The following is a 13751-nucleotide window of genomic DNA, read 5'->3' as shown; positions in this document are numbered from 1 at the left end:
GGCTTGACAAGTGCTCTACCTCTGAGCTGCATCATCCCTAAAAGTAGTAGTATCTAGCACTACTTTTAAATTTGGATCCCAGGTTCCCTAAGGTATGTCTGAGCTTCCCTGGAAGGCAGTTTTGAGCAGTGGTACCCTAAATCTGTTGTCATTGCTTTTGTATATAATAGTGGAATTCTCATGACATTGTATTTGAATTTTAGGTTTATGATTATGAAGAGCAGAAATTGTAATTATAAAGTTTTGCATTACTGTTTACTCAGGTAGATGAAACACAATAGGGGATTAAAATATGCTCTGTTCTTACAGTATTTCTATTTCTTCTGAATTTATTAGAGTTTCTTGGAATCTGTAGTAGATTTTTTCTCTCTCAGTGCTTGGGATAGAACATAGGGCTGCATGTAGCGAGGCAAGTATTCTATCCCAGAGCTAGCTCCCCAGCCCACTTTTGACTTTGGATTTTGAGACAGAATGTCATTAAGTTGCCCAGGCTGGCCTTGGAACTGAGGTCCTCCGTCTGTCTCAGTCTTACGCATAGTAAAGTGACTAGTGACCAGGCTGGGATTATATCAGCCTACATCAACAGACCCAGCCAGGTATTTAATTTTGTAAGACAGGCAGAAAACGTAATTATTATAATGGGCCAGCTTAACAACAACAACAACAACAACAACAACAACAACAACAAATCAAGGCTTAAAAGGGCAAAGACCTTTCGCTTACGCACTTAAGAAGAATACATGATATGTCTTAGTTCAGCTCAGCTGGACTCAAGTCCATGCACATTTACCAGTGTTTGGTGTCTGTTCTGTCCCCAAGTGCTGCAGAGTGGTGGCACATACCAGCTTAAGTCCCGGAGCTTCCGGAGAGGCCCACATTTGCTTTATTCTAATCATAAACTTCACTCACCTCCCAGTTCATACATAACGAGGGAGTCCTCTTTTTCTTCTGACAAAAACCAACTCATCAGAGAGGAGACAAGTCCATCCCCGGCCCTGTGTTGATGCCCACATAGAGATCTGCTCAGTTCTGCGTGGTTATTCTCCACCCCCCCTGCATTCCCTCCCCACCCCCCTCTCTCCACCCTCCCCTGCATTCTCTCTCCCCATCCCTCTCTCAACCCACCCCTGCATTCTCATCCAGCTTCCTCTCCACCTTCCTCTTCATTCTCTCCCCACAACCTCTCTCCACCCTCCCCTGCAATCTCTCTCCCCACCCCCTCTCTCTCCACCCTCCCCTGCATTCTCTCCCCCTCCCCTCTCTCTCCACCCTCCCCTCCATTCTCTCCCCACCCCTCTCTTCACCCTCCCCTCCATTCTCTCCCCACCCCCTCTTTCCTCCCTCCCCTGCATTCTCTCCCCACCCCCTCTCTCCACCCTCCCCTGCAATCTCTCCCCACCCCCTCTCTCCACCCTCCCCTCCATTCTCTCCCCACCCCTCTCTTCACCCTCCCCTCCATTCTCTCCCCACCCCCTCTTTCCTCCCTCCCCTGCATTCTCTCCCCACCCCCTCTCCACCCTCCCCTGCAATCTCTCCCCACCCCCTCTCCACCCTCCCCTCCATTCTCTCACCACCCCTCTCTCCACCCTCCCCTGCATTCTCTCCCCACCTCTCTCCACCCTCCCCTGCAATCTCTCTCCCCACCCCCTCTGCATGCTCTTCCTGCCCATTGCCACTTTACCTTTTACCTCTCCTGTTCTTTATTATTTTAATACAAGAAGTTCAGAAAGAGAGAAGGAGACTTTGCCAGGTAGAGAGGACTCGTTGGTTCACAGACTTGGATGAAAATGTTTCAGACTTTTTTTTTTTTTTTAGAGAGCTGAACTAGTTCACAGAGTGCTAGGTGAGACTCAGGGAGTGTGTGAATCCCGCTCATCTGTGACTTCCTGGTCACTTACCCATGGGAAACCATGTGTGTTCTCTCTATCTGTTGACGGCAGTGAAGGCACTCGCCTTAGTCCACTGATCTGGGACACGGAAGCACTTACAGGAGTGTTCCTGACCCACACTGAACGTTACAGACACACATCATATTCTTCTTACTCACGCACTCATCATTTTTGTTTTTAGGGTATTCAGCCTGATAAGGACATTGTTGTGGACACAATAACATTCTTATGGCAGAAATGCAAGCTTGGAATTCAGAGGATCAACGTGTCCAGAAGCGACTTTGCAAAATATTCTCACAAGATCAGCACCAACAAAGTACTTCCTTTTGCTTTCTTTTCACATGAGTTCTGTTATTTTTATTTTTTAATTCTAGTTGAGTACACATTTCCAATCTAGGCCTTCCCTAGGATCTATCCCATAACTCTCATCCTTTGCAGATGTGTGCGGTAGGAAGCTTCTCTTTATAGTGCTTACTGAACCTTCTCGGGATGTGTGCTGCTGGGCCCCTGGCCCAGCTTGGTTTCCAAGAGTGGAAAACGGTTTCATTTTTAAAGGAAGAAACAAATACACCGTGTCTAGGCCGTAGGAGCTTGGATGGCATTTATCAAGAGGAGGAATAATAAGAGTACGAATAAGTCAGGAGCACCAGGGTGCTTTTCTCCCCTCAGTAATATATATTAGAGTGCTCCTCATAATATATATTAGAGTGCTCCTCATAATATATATTAGAGTGCTCCTCATAATATATTAGAGTGCTCCTTGATAATTTATATTAGAGCTGTCCTTGATAATGTATATTACTTAACAGAGCTGCGCCCCCCCTGCCCCCCCCCCCGGAAGGAGAAAGTGGAGGATTTGAGCATTCTAAAACTGGGAACTTAGATAAAATATTTAGTGACAAATGTTTTATTTCTAGTGTGCCCGAGCTTCCTACAACTGATTGTACTGATCTAACATTTTGGTCATGTTCTCTTTTAAGTGATAATATGGGTAGATAAATACCATCTCATCACAGGTCTCAGAGAACGCTGGCTGGTTCAGGTGCTGTCCTTTGGGGACCTAGTCATGAAAGTCCATTTCTGAGCTCCTGGAGTGGGGCCAGAAACACCTGCCCACTTGGCCGCCTCTGTAACTTTGAGAATATAGCAAATATTGATGATACGGAACAATAACATCATAACGTTTCCATTGTGTAAATACCTTTGTTGTTAAATATTTCATTAAATTCACTCTATGTTGTTTATGATTAAGATACATTAATAAAGAGGCCTATATAACGCTTGGTTGTGGTCAGGGAGAACAAAAGTTTGAAAACTTTGCCTCTTCATACAATTTACTCTGAATTGATTTTGATTTGCATTTTCTTTTTGTAGTGGGTTTACCTCCTGTGGCAGATAAGTGAAGTGATTCACTGCTATCAACTGGAAGATTTGGACATTGTGATGGTGTCGGAGATCACGTTACGGATAACTGAGATCTTAGAGTCTTTGGGGAGCCCCAAAAGAAAATTCAGAAAGTCTGCAGGTAAACGACAGATGAAATGCATGATGAGACTCTTAGCATATGCATGGACAAACAGCGATGTAAACATAAATTAGAATCCAGGATAACTGCCGTTCACAGGAGCGAGGCATCTCGTTAGTGGGCTTCATCGATGCTTTACAGTGAGAGAGAGGATGGTGGAGGCTTACCCAGGTAAACAGGGGAAATGGTAGCCGCTCTGTGGTTTGAGGCTGGACAAGGCCTCTCCCTCATCTGCATATCCCCCTCCCCATTCCTAATCGCCACACACTCCACCTTTGCCAACCTCCTTCCTCTTCCTTCCTCTCTCACTTCCCTTTGATGTCTTTCCTCATTCATTTCTCAGCAGACACTTCATGAACGAGGAAAGTGTGTTTGTGTGCTGCTGCATTCTGGGCCCTCAGCACACTGCCTGGCACAGAGAAACACTCTCCAATGAGTATTTGTGCGAGGAAGCAATGGTCTGCCATTTTTATTATCTCATTCCTAATTTGCTGTCACAGCTGCTCCTCAGGGCTGTAAAATGGCGCCCGGTTTCCCTCTTCAGAATTTTCATAGTATCCAGTAGGATAAGTAGGCTTTGTTTTTGTTCTTAATGAGATGAGGTCTCAGTTAGCCCAGGCTGGCCCTGAACTCGCTGTGTAGCAAAGGCTGCACTTGAACTCCTGATCCGTTTGCCTCTACCCCAAGTATTGGGGCTGCAAAGGGTAACCTGTGTTACCATTCCTGGCTCACCTTCCTGCCTTTCTACACTCCGCAATTTCCTCTTCCAAGCTCCTTGCCTCATATTTGTTATTTTGTTATCTTCTTAGCTTATGAGCCTAAAAAGTATTTTCTATCTTTTCTGCAGCCAAGAGACATTTTCTAGATTGTCTGTTCCTGGAAGCAAAAAGCCAAAATGATTCCATCTTTAAAAGTCTGTTTCTTATTCAATTTTACTGTTTCATGCATGAGTTACTTTTGGAAGATAATTGTTTTACACTGTTCATAACAGGGCTAAATACAACCTAAGGCTTTCATTCTTTGTTAAGAAATTGCCATCAACATTGGAATATGGGCTATTTATGAATGAATACGTTGTTTCATTGGAGTTATTAAATATGTTTTTAAAATAGGAAATATAGTGTTGCTTTAAAATATTTATAATTTATATTCCTCTAGTTTGGGCTGGATTTCTTTGGTATTTGTCTAAGTCCATAAGGTTGTGCATTCTTTTAAATGGATTTTTATAGAACACAGGGATGAGCAATGACTAAAGACTCCCGTGGTGCTGCCACCTTGTTGAGAAACAATTCTTGAGGTTTTTTTTTTCAAGATTATTTGATATAAGTAAAACTTAAAGTACATGAAAGAAACATTTTGATATCTTGTCAAATTCTGATGATGAGTCATTTCTAAGATCATTAATTAAGAAAGGTAACTGATTTAGTAGACTGGTTTAATAATCCGGATTCACTCCTGTATTTCCATTTTGTCTCCCCCTCCATCCTTCTGTATTTCCCTTCTGTCTTGCTCTCATTTCTTCCTCATCTCTTTCTTTTTCCTCACTTCCTTTCTTTTTCAGAATTATCTGCAAAAAAAGGGCCTGAGGAGTTCCCTGGGACTCCAAAGGGGATCCCAGAAGTCCTTCCAATATTAAAGGTACTGCAATATATTATGGAGAACATGTTTTAAAATGTGAATTTTTATTTTCAATATCAAATTTACAAATGTATAGTGGTTCATTATAGAAATGTCTCTGGGTATTGAAGCTTGAAGAATTTCTGTTGCTGTGTGTATTGGTCACTACAGACACACCTTCCCACTTGGCCTTTCCTCTAGAACAGGTACCATCAGTCCTAAATGAAAGTTTAACACAGAAACCTAGACAGTCTTAGTGTGTGTCTGTGTGTGAGTTTGTACACATGAATGTAGTACCTGCAGGAGCCAAAAGAGGGTGTTAGATCTCCTGGAACTAGAGTTACACAGTTGTGAGTCACTGGAGGAAGGAGGTATTGAAATCCAATCTGGGTCCTTTGTTGTATTTGTTCCTTCCTTTAAAAATGAAACCCCACCTTTAACCATTAAGCATCTCTCCAACGGAGGTCTTACCATTACATTATCACTGCTTGTTTGAATATGTCCTGAGTCAGAGATTTCAAGAGTGGGGATGCTCTGCTCAGCACATGCCTCTGGCAGGCTGAATGAGTTCTTACCTGATTGAAATGCACCAAGGATGCTGATGGCGCTCAGGAGTGCTTAGCAAGCTTTGTCTTGAAGGAGAATGGGTGGGGAGCTACACGGCGGTTTCTCATTGTTTGCTTTTCCTACAATATTTGAATTACTTCTCTACATGGGCATTGCTCTCTATTGAATGGAGCAGCCTCACATACACAGCCAACATCTACCTGTTTGGAGGCATCGTCCAGAGCAGTGCCTGTCGCCTGTCCTCTGTGATTCTGGTCCTGTGCTTCACGAGTAGAAGTCATAGCAAACAGCCATGGATGATTTTAATTAAACACAATAGGTTCCTTTTCTGTGGAATTTCCCAGGGGTCACTTTGCCTATAAGCTGTGTGATTTTTCTAAGGCGATGTAGAATACCATGTGTTTTATTATCTGAGAACAAAACACTTCTTATTCATTGTGGAGCATGTACCAGGGCCCCCCTGTGTTTTATGGATGACTTTTAAAATGTTTCCCTAGCGAGGAAGCCAGTGAATATTTTGATTTGTCTGATAAACTGTAGACTAAGTTATGAAAGTTGCATTGATATTGGGGGGTGTTTAACAATATACAAAACAAAAATATATGACTTTATTGTCTTGATATCCCATGCCATTTTCTATGCCTTCACGCCCTTTTTCTGTTTATCATATATATATGTTTTGTTTATATATTGCTATCATATATATGATAACATATATATATATATATAATTTTTTTGAGACAGAGTTTCTCTGTATAACAGCTCTGACTGTCCTGGAACTCACTCTGTAGACCAGGCTGGCCTTGAACTCACAGACATCTGCCTGCCTCTGCCTCCCGAGTGCTGGGATCAAAGGCGTGCGCACCAGCACCTGGTTCATAATTTTAACGTGTCGTATTCTGCTGCTTTTTGTAACATTATTTTGGCGGCACTTGCCCTGTTGGTTGCTATTAGCTCCTCTCGCTGCTATCTTTTTGAAACCTCTGGAGATTCTTATAATGAAGCTTAAGACATTGAGTATTTTTGGGTAGTTTCCCTTAGGATCCCTGATGGATTGGTTCTGGAACCCTCCCAGGTGCTAACATCAATGAGCAGGCTGTCTCTTGTGTAAGGTGGTACAGCATTTATCTAGAAGCTGGGCTTGCCCTCCTGGATACTTTACCGTCTCCTAGATTACTCTTAATACAGAACACAGTGAATTGTGTAACTAGTATACTGTATTGTTTAGGAAACAGTGCAAGAAAATGTCTGTATACCTTCAGTACATTCAGTATTTTCTTGATTTTTTTTTTTGTGTGTGTGTTCCTGTGTGTGTTGATGTTAGGTTGGAACCCCTAACCCTACTTCCCCCGACCACACCCACACTGAGAAAACTCTGAACACAGGAATGATGCCAAAAGTCCAGTTCCACGTTTCTGGCAGGCGATGCAACCCAGCTTTCTGACATGGCCCGCCCACTCAAGTGCCCACCCAGGACTGAGCTTTTGACCCTACTTGGGCACAGTCCCAGCTCCTGGCTGACACATGTCATCACCCCTCACCTAATGTCTATAAAACCTCTCTGCCTTAGCCCGGGCACTGGACTTCCCTGGCCCCTTCTTTGGGACTGGTGAACCCACCCAGGAGCAATGCCAAATAAACCTTCATTTCTCTGCTTTTAATCTGGTCTCCCCTTCTTCACGAGGCATACTCCACCTAGTGGCCAGGCTTTTCCCCCTTCCCCACCCCTTCCTCCTTCTCCTCCCCGACCCCAAGACAAAGGCAGAGGGCCAGCCTTCTTCCCCTTCCCCACCTCTCTCCTTCTCCCTCCTGCTGCTCCTCCTCCTCCTCTACGCTGCAGGCTCCACCTAAGGTCAACCCCATCCCCCTACATCCACTTCCTTCCCACCCTCCTTCCCCTTCCGCGATGTCACAACCCACACTCTGGTTCCCATCTACACACTGGCCTACCCTCCCTGAGTCCTCCCCTGTGGCTTCTCCTACGTGGTCCCGGCAGATCACCGCTCTCCTCTGCACCCCCTAAGAGATGGCCTGGGCTGAGGGGCTGTTCGGGTTCACGTCCCTTTCTCTTTCCTCTGCCTATACCAGGGAGTTCGGCTGCCTTTCCAAACCTGTGACCAAACCTGGCATAACCTTTATGTCATCCAGCCCTCCACTCTCATGCAGACCAGACTCACCTAGGGGACAACACGGTCCCTGTGGGTGACTCGGCAGTGCTGGCTACAGAACCCAACTGGGTTACCAGCCGAGTCCAAACGGCCGCCAGAGGAGGGACCTCATGGTCCTCGCTCTGCCTCCTTCAGGTCATGGAGACTGTCTCAAACAAAGTCGCTAATTTTAACAAGCTGACAAGGATCTGGCCATTTTTCCAAATTGACTACAAGAGACCATGATTCAACCTGCCTTGACCCAGCCTCCCCAGTGGCAGCCACAGTCCTGGCTACCCATTTCTTTTCTCAGTTATCTCCAGATATTAAACACACACACACACACACACACACACACACACACACACACACACACACAACTAAACTAAAAAAAGCTAAGAATGGTCCCCAAAGCCCCGTGCAGGAGTTGGCGAGGATGGCCTTTAAGGTTTTTAATGCCTGAGAGGAGGTGGCAAAGTCTTTCCCACAGGCTTGGCTATAACATAAGGCTATACACTCCAGGCCCAAGCCTTGGTAGCTCTATTGAGGCTGATGGGCACTCCTCAGGGCCCCATCTCACCCGGGTCCAGCCAAAGCCAACTCCACCAGGAGCCTGCTTTAAATGCAGCCAGGAAGGCCACCTGTCCCGTCGCTGCCCCATCCTTGGCCACCCACTAGACCATGCTCTGCCTGTCTGTCGGCCTGGCCACTGGAAGATGAAGGACCCCTGTGTGGGCTTGTCCTCTGTGCCACACCAGGGAGGTCCACCCCACCAGCACAGGCACCTCAGACCCTTCTGGCCTTTGAGATCCTTGGCCTGGCAGAGGACTAATGTGCCCAGACTCTGAGACTCCCATCACCCTCGCCAAGCCCAGGGTAATGCTCCAGGTGGCAGGTAAGTCCATCACCTTCCTGGGGAACATGAGGGCTACCTTTTCTGTCTTGACCTCACACTCAGGTCCCATGGTTCCCTTGATGATTTCTGTCACGGTGTGGATGGAACCGCCTCCCTCTCACTCAAGACCCTGCCACTTCCTGCACTCTCGCAGGATGATTCTTCTCACACTCTTTTCTGGCCATGCCTGTCTGCCCAGTGCCTTTACTTGGCTGCCATATCCTCAGCCACTTTGGAGTCACTCTCTCTCTGGCCCCCATAAGCTCTGCTGACTCCCATCTTCTTCCTATGGTTGCCTCACAGGTCCCTACCCCATACTGCCCTGTCCCTGCCCTCCCGGATCCAGTTGACCCTCAAGTATGGGGTATCTATTGTTTGTTTTTTCTCTTTTGGGGGACCCATCACCCAGCTCCCAAATAAATCACATGGAGGCTTATTCTTAATTATGAATGCCAAGCCTTAGCTTGTCTTGTTTCTTGCCAGCTTTTCTTAACTTTACATTAACCCATCTGTCTTTGGCCTCTGGGCTTTTACCTTTCTCTATTTTTGTACGCCTTTCTTTCTTACTCCATTGCTGGTTGTGTAGCTGGATGACTGGCCCCAGATGTCTTCCTCCTTCTCTGGCTACTTCTTCTCAATCTTCTTCCCTTCCCAGATTTCTCCTCCTATTTATCCTCTCTGCCTGCCAGCCCCACCTATCCTTTCTTCTGCCTCGCTATTGGCCATTCAGTTCTTTATTAGACCATCGGGTGTTTTAGACAGGCACAGTAACACAGCTGCACAGAGTTAAACAAATGCAACATAAACAAAAGTAACACACCTTAAAGTAATATTCTACAACATATCTCCATCCCGGTGATCACTAGCCACCACCAGTCAATCCTAGTTGGCCTTAACGACCCCTCTTCCCTCCCCTCCAGACCCCAGTTTCTCATTATTGAAACCCATCACCTCAGCCTCAAGCCCATTATTACCCACCTCCTATCTCAGTGACTCCTAATCCTTTGCCTTGCAACACTCCCGTTCTCCTGGTGTGTAAGCCCCCCAGTGCCTACCAGCACCTACCAGCGCCTACTGCTTAGTTCAGGACCTCTGCTCATTACTGAGGCAATCATCCCAACTCACCCCACGGTCACCAACCCTCTTCCTCTCCCTGACTCTGGTGGCAGTCCTCCTTTTTGCCTGGCTGGCCCCTATTATGGGACTGGTCATTCTCATTTGTCTATTTTTAATTCTATTCCCTTGCCTTCACCAATTTCTCCAGGAATGGATTCATGAGGTCTCTAGGGTGGCAGTTTACCTAATGCTCCTACATTCCTACCTCCTTTTGAACACCAGCCTGCCAACTGTCCCCCCCGCCCCCCCCCCCCCCCCCGCGTTCCCACATCATCTTACACTAGCAGGAAGTAGCCAGATCTGAACCAGCACCCATATACCCAAAGAGGTATGTTTTGTCGGAACCCCTTCTCACCTCTGCACAAGCTGAGTAACGCCGGCTACCCTACTTCCCCCCGACCACGCCCACACTGAGAAAACTCTGAACACAGGAATGGTGCCAACAGTCCAGTTCCACATTTCTGGCAGGTGATGCAACCCACCTTTCTGACATGGCCAGCCCACTCAAGTGCCCTCCCAGGGGCTGAGCTTTTGACCATACTTGGGCACAATCCCAGCTCCTGGCTGGCACGTCATCACCCTTCCCTAAGGTCTATAAAACCTCCCTGCCTTAGCCTAGGTGTGTGACTTCCCTGGCCCTGTTCTTTGGGACCCATGAACTAGCCCAGGAGCAAATAAACCTGCATTTTTCTGTTTTTAATCTGGTCTGATCTGGTCTGCCGAATTGACAGAAAACTATCAGTTGAGGCCAGAGATCAACCTTAGCTGTTGTTCCACAGGTGAAATAGGCTTAAAAATTATGTTTATTTAGGGTACATGCATGCGCACGTGTGTGTGTGTGTGTGTGTGTGTGTGTGTGTGTGTGTGTGTGTGTGTGTGTGTGAAGGCATGCACCACGGAGCATGTGTGGAGGTCAGAGGACATCTTGTGGGAGTTGGTTTTCTCCTTCCACAATGTGGATCCTGGCTGACAGTGTTGTTACTACTGAGCCTTCTCACCAGCCCTGCAAGTACTCAGTTTAAAAGTACGATTTCACCTTCTCACCAGCCCTGCAAGTACTCAGTTTAAAAGTATGATTTCATCTTTCTGCCACACTTGGTATGACAGGTAAATCCTAGGAAACTTGGTACCAAACAACTGCCTTAAAAGGGATGGGTGTGAATTTACCTTCTCAAATGAATGCTCGTTTTCTAATTTTAAGGTCCAGGGGTACACATTTGAATTCTTTATTTTTAATTGTGTCTTGTGGAGAGAGCTAGATTTAAGAGATCTCAACTGGGAACAGAAACTGGTCTGCATGGGGGCGGAGGAGGCATGATTGCCCAACAGTGGTTTGTCTCGAGCTCCCTTGTAGTGCTTACACAAGATGCAGCTTCTCATTTCTCACTCCAGACACAAGCAATCATAATTTCAACTCAGGTGGGTTCTTAAGGACACTAGAGTTTGAAAATCACAGGTTTAGTGGGCTAGCTCTTATTCTTCATGATGTGCTGGGGGAAGATGCAGGAACCCAAGTGAGAATTAGAAAGGGCTGGGTTTTCTGGCTTGAACTTTTCTACCAACTAAAGCCACTGCATAAAATGGGTTTCCTAGGTGTCGGGCTTCTCACAACCGAGAATCCAAAGGCCATTGAAGAGCTATTGCTACTGAGCCTGGAGTCAGAAAATGCGTCATTTGCTCCAAGCAGTGTACTACAATGTCTTGAGAAATTGCCACACTATGACATGTGTGATGAGGAAGTTGTAAATGTAAGGTATTAATGCTGTGTAGTGCACAGTCTGCTCAACTGTAGCGGCACATGGTGGCTGGAGTAATTCCCAGGTGTACTCCGGAGCCTAGCGTTTGTTCTGGATGGACCCACTGTTGAGTCTTGACTAGGATGTTGACTGTATGAACTTGAATGAATCGTGTGGTCTCTTCAAGTGTCTTCATCTGTGAAACTACAATGGTACCTGTTCTGCTGGGTTGTTATCCTCCTTAATGGACTTATTAGTGGCACTTTGGAAACAGGGACCTTATGTATGTTAGCTGTTTATGTTTCACGGGGAGTTCTGACCTCAGCTTTGGTCTCAGATCCACGTGGAAGGGAATTATTGTAGGAGAGACCAGGATTCATGTATTCACTTAGCAATCCTTAGGTGAGAAAAATTGTATTTCCTGTATACATGCAAAGTACTACATGACAAATATAAGGGGTACTATTGTGATGGCATGGTTTAAAACAATTTCAAACTTTTGCAGGATACGTAGCGTCTATTCAACAAATGGATTGATTATAAAAAGATGCTAACTAATGAGTAGTCTTAGTCTTCTAGAGCCCGGCAATTAAAAGACTGTGCAGTGTATTATGCCTGGACTACAAGCAAGTTTTAATTTAGTGTTGAAGACAGGATGCTCATAGTGTTGGTGATGGTGAAGATAACGGCAGGATGCGGGTGTGTGTGGGGCCTTCGAACATTTTTGGTGCCAAAAAAAGGTATCCCCAGGGCTGGGGCAATAGCTCAGTCAGCGAAATACTTGATGAACAAGCGTGAGGACCTGAGTTCAATCTCCAGGGCCCGGGTAAGAAGCCGGTGTGATGACTCATGCTTGTAATCCTAGGGCCGAAGAGGCTGAGATGGGCAGATGGCTGGAGCTCACCGGCAAGCTAACTGAGCCTACCTGAGAGACCCTGACTCAAGAAAGAAGGCACATGGCCGCTGAATGTTATCCTCCACGTGCATGGATGTGTGTACCTGCGAACACACACACACACACACACACACACACACACACACCCTAAGTGACCTCTGTTTTTGGCTAAACAGCAATCTAGATGACTTAAACATTTCCCTTTTGGAAGACACCTAGACATTTTGGACAGAATTGAACAGATGTCTTCAAGCACACTGCAAAATTCACAAGAAAGTAAGGAAAATTCTAGAGGCCAAAACAGAAACAGGAAGTGAAAACTGGAATGGTGGGCATGCAGGTGGATGCCACCTCAGGTTGCTGGGCGTAGTTACAAGCAAGCATAGTTTTTTTTTTTTTTTAATAGCTATCTAGGGGAAGGAGATAGAACTTCAGCTCATGAAAGATGGAGTTGGCATTGAGCCTCCCCATAAAGTTAGAACCTACAAAAGACAACATCCGAGAAAAAAAATACTGTAAAAGTATATTAGAAAAAAAATCGGTTTTATAGGGAGATATTTCAGGTTGAGTCCTGAGAGGAGTGAATGGGAGAAAGTCTCCCCTCAATGATTTGCAGCCTTGGCTGTATCCTCAAGTCAATTGTGTATATTCCCAGGAAGTGAGGCTGATTCAACATTAGCATTCTGTAATGCAGTATAGCACATTCCCACACCAAAGAGTAAAGAAAAACATGGCCATACCAATTCACAACGAGATGCAAATGAAGCCTTTGACAAAAGCAACAGCCAAGCTTTTAAAACATAATATTTAGCAACTGGAAATAGAAGGTCTCTCACCCAATAAAGCAAACCATCCAAAGACTGTCAATTGATGTCCTAGCTATGGTACAAGATTAAAAACTGTCCCTTTATTCTGATATAACCACATTTGGGTAGCCACCATTTTCCTATTCAACATATTTTAGAAGTCTTAGACAAATGAAAAAAAAAAAAAAAGAAGAAGCAGTAAAGACCGTACAGGAAGTGATCATTTGGTTTCAAGCACAGACACAGCTCATAGCAGGGTATTTAGTTGTAGCGGTCTACATGTCCGTCAGCACATTCATAGTAATGGTGACATGCTCTGCAGAATGGCATCTTCCATCCTACACGAATATGAGTCAGCCGAGCATCCTTGCATTTCCTATCTGTAGTCACCTTTGGATTCCAGGGAACTCCTGGAACTGCATTTGCAGCGTGTCACTTCTGGACGGTCCTAGATGGCTAGTCTTCTACAGAGGAACATTTGACCGAGTTTGCAATGAGAGGTTCTTATTCTGCGGGAGCGGAAGGAAGATGTGAATTTACCCGCCGTGCTGAGCAGGC

The 13751-nt window shown here is 45.6% G+C and overlaps 1 protein-coding gene across 9 annotated transcripts in view; it reads left to right on the top strand.

Moving 5' to 3' along the window:
• Nucleotides 1-13751, top strand: part of Cfap54 (cilia and flagella associated protein 54) — a 323915-nt gene that overhangs the window by 44943 nt on the left and 265221 nt on the right. For all 9 annotated transcript variants that reach the window (XR_008221626.1, XR_008221627.1, XR_008221628.1 and 6 more), the window contains 3 exons: nucleotides 2071-2205; nucleotides 3264-3414; nucleotides 4976-5052. Coding sequence is in view for 6 of the 9 variants with exons in the window: in XM_052753120.1 (XP_052609080.1) it covers nucleotides 2071-2205; nucleotides 3264-3414; nucleotides 4976-5052 (363 nt within the window). In the remaining 3 variants the exon portion in view is untranslated. The remainder of the gene's footprint in view (nucleotides 1-2070; nucleotides 2206-3263; nucleotides 3415-4975; nucleotides 5053-13751) is intronic.

Source organism: Peromyscus californicus, unplaced genomic scaffold (genome assembly GCF_007827085.1).
Source record: "Peromyscus californicus insignis strain IS unplaced genomic scaffold, ASM782708v3 Scaffold_24__1_contigs__length_46423439, whole genome shotgun sequence".
Classification (NCBI taxonomy): Eukaryota; Metazoa; Chordata; class Mammalia; order Rodentia; family Cricetidae; genus Peromyscus; species Peromyscus californicus.
This window is presented reverse-complemented; position numbering and strand designations above follow the sequence as displayed.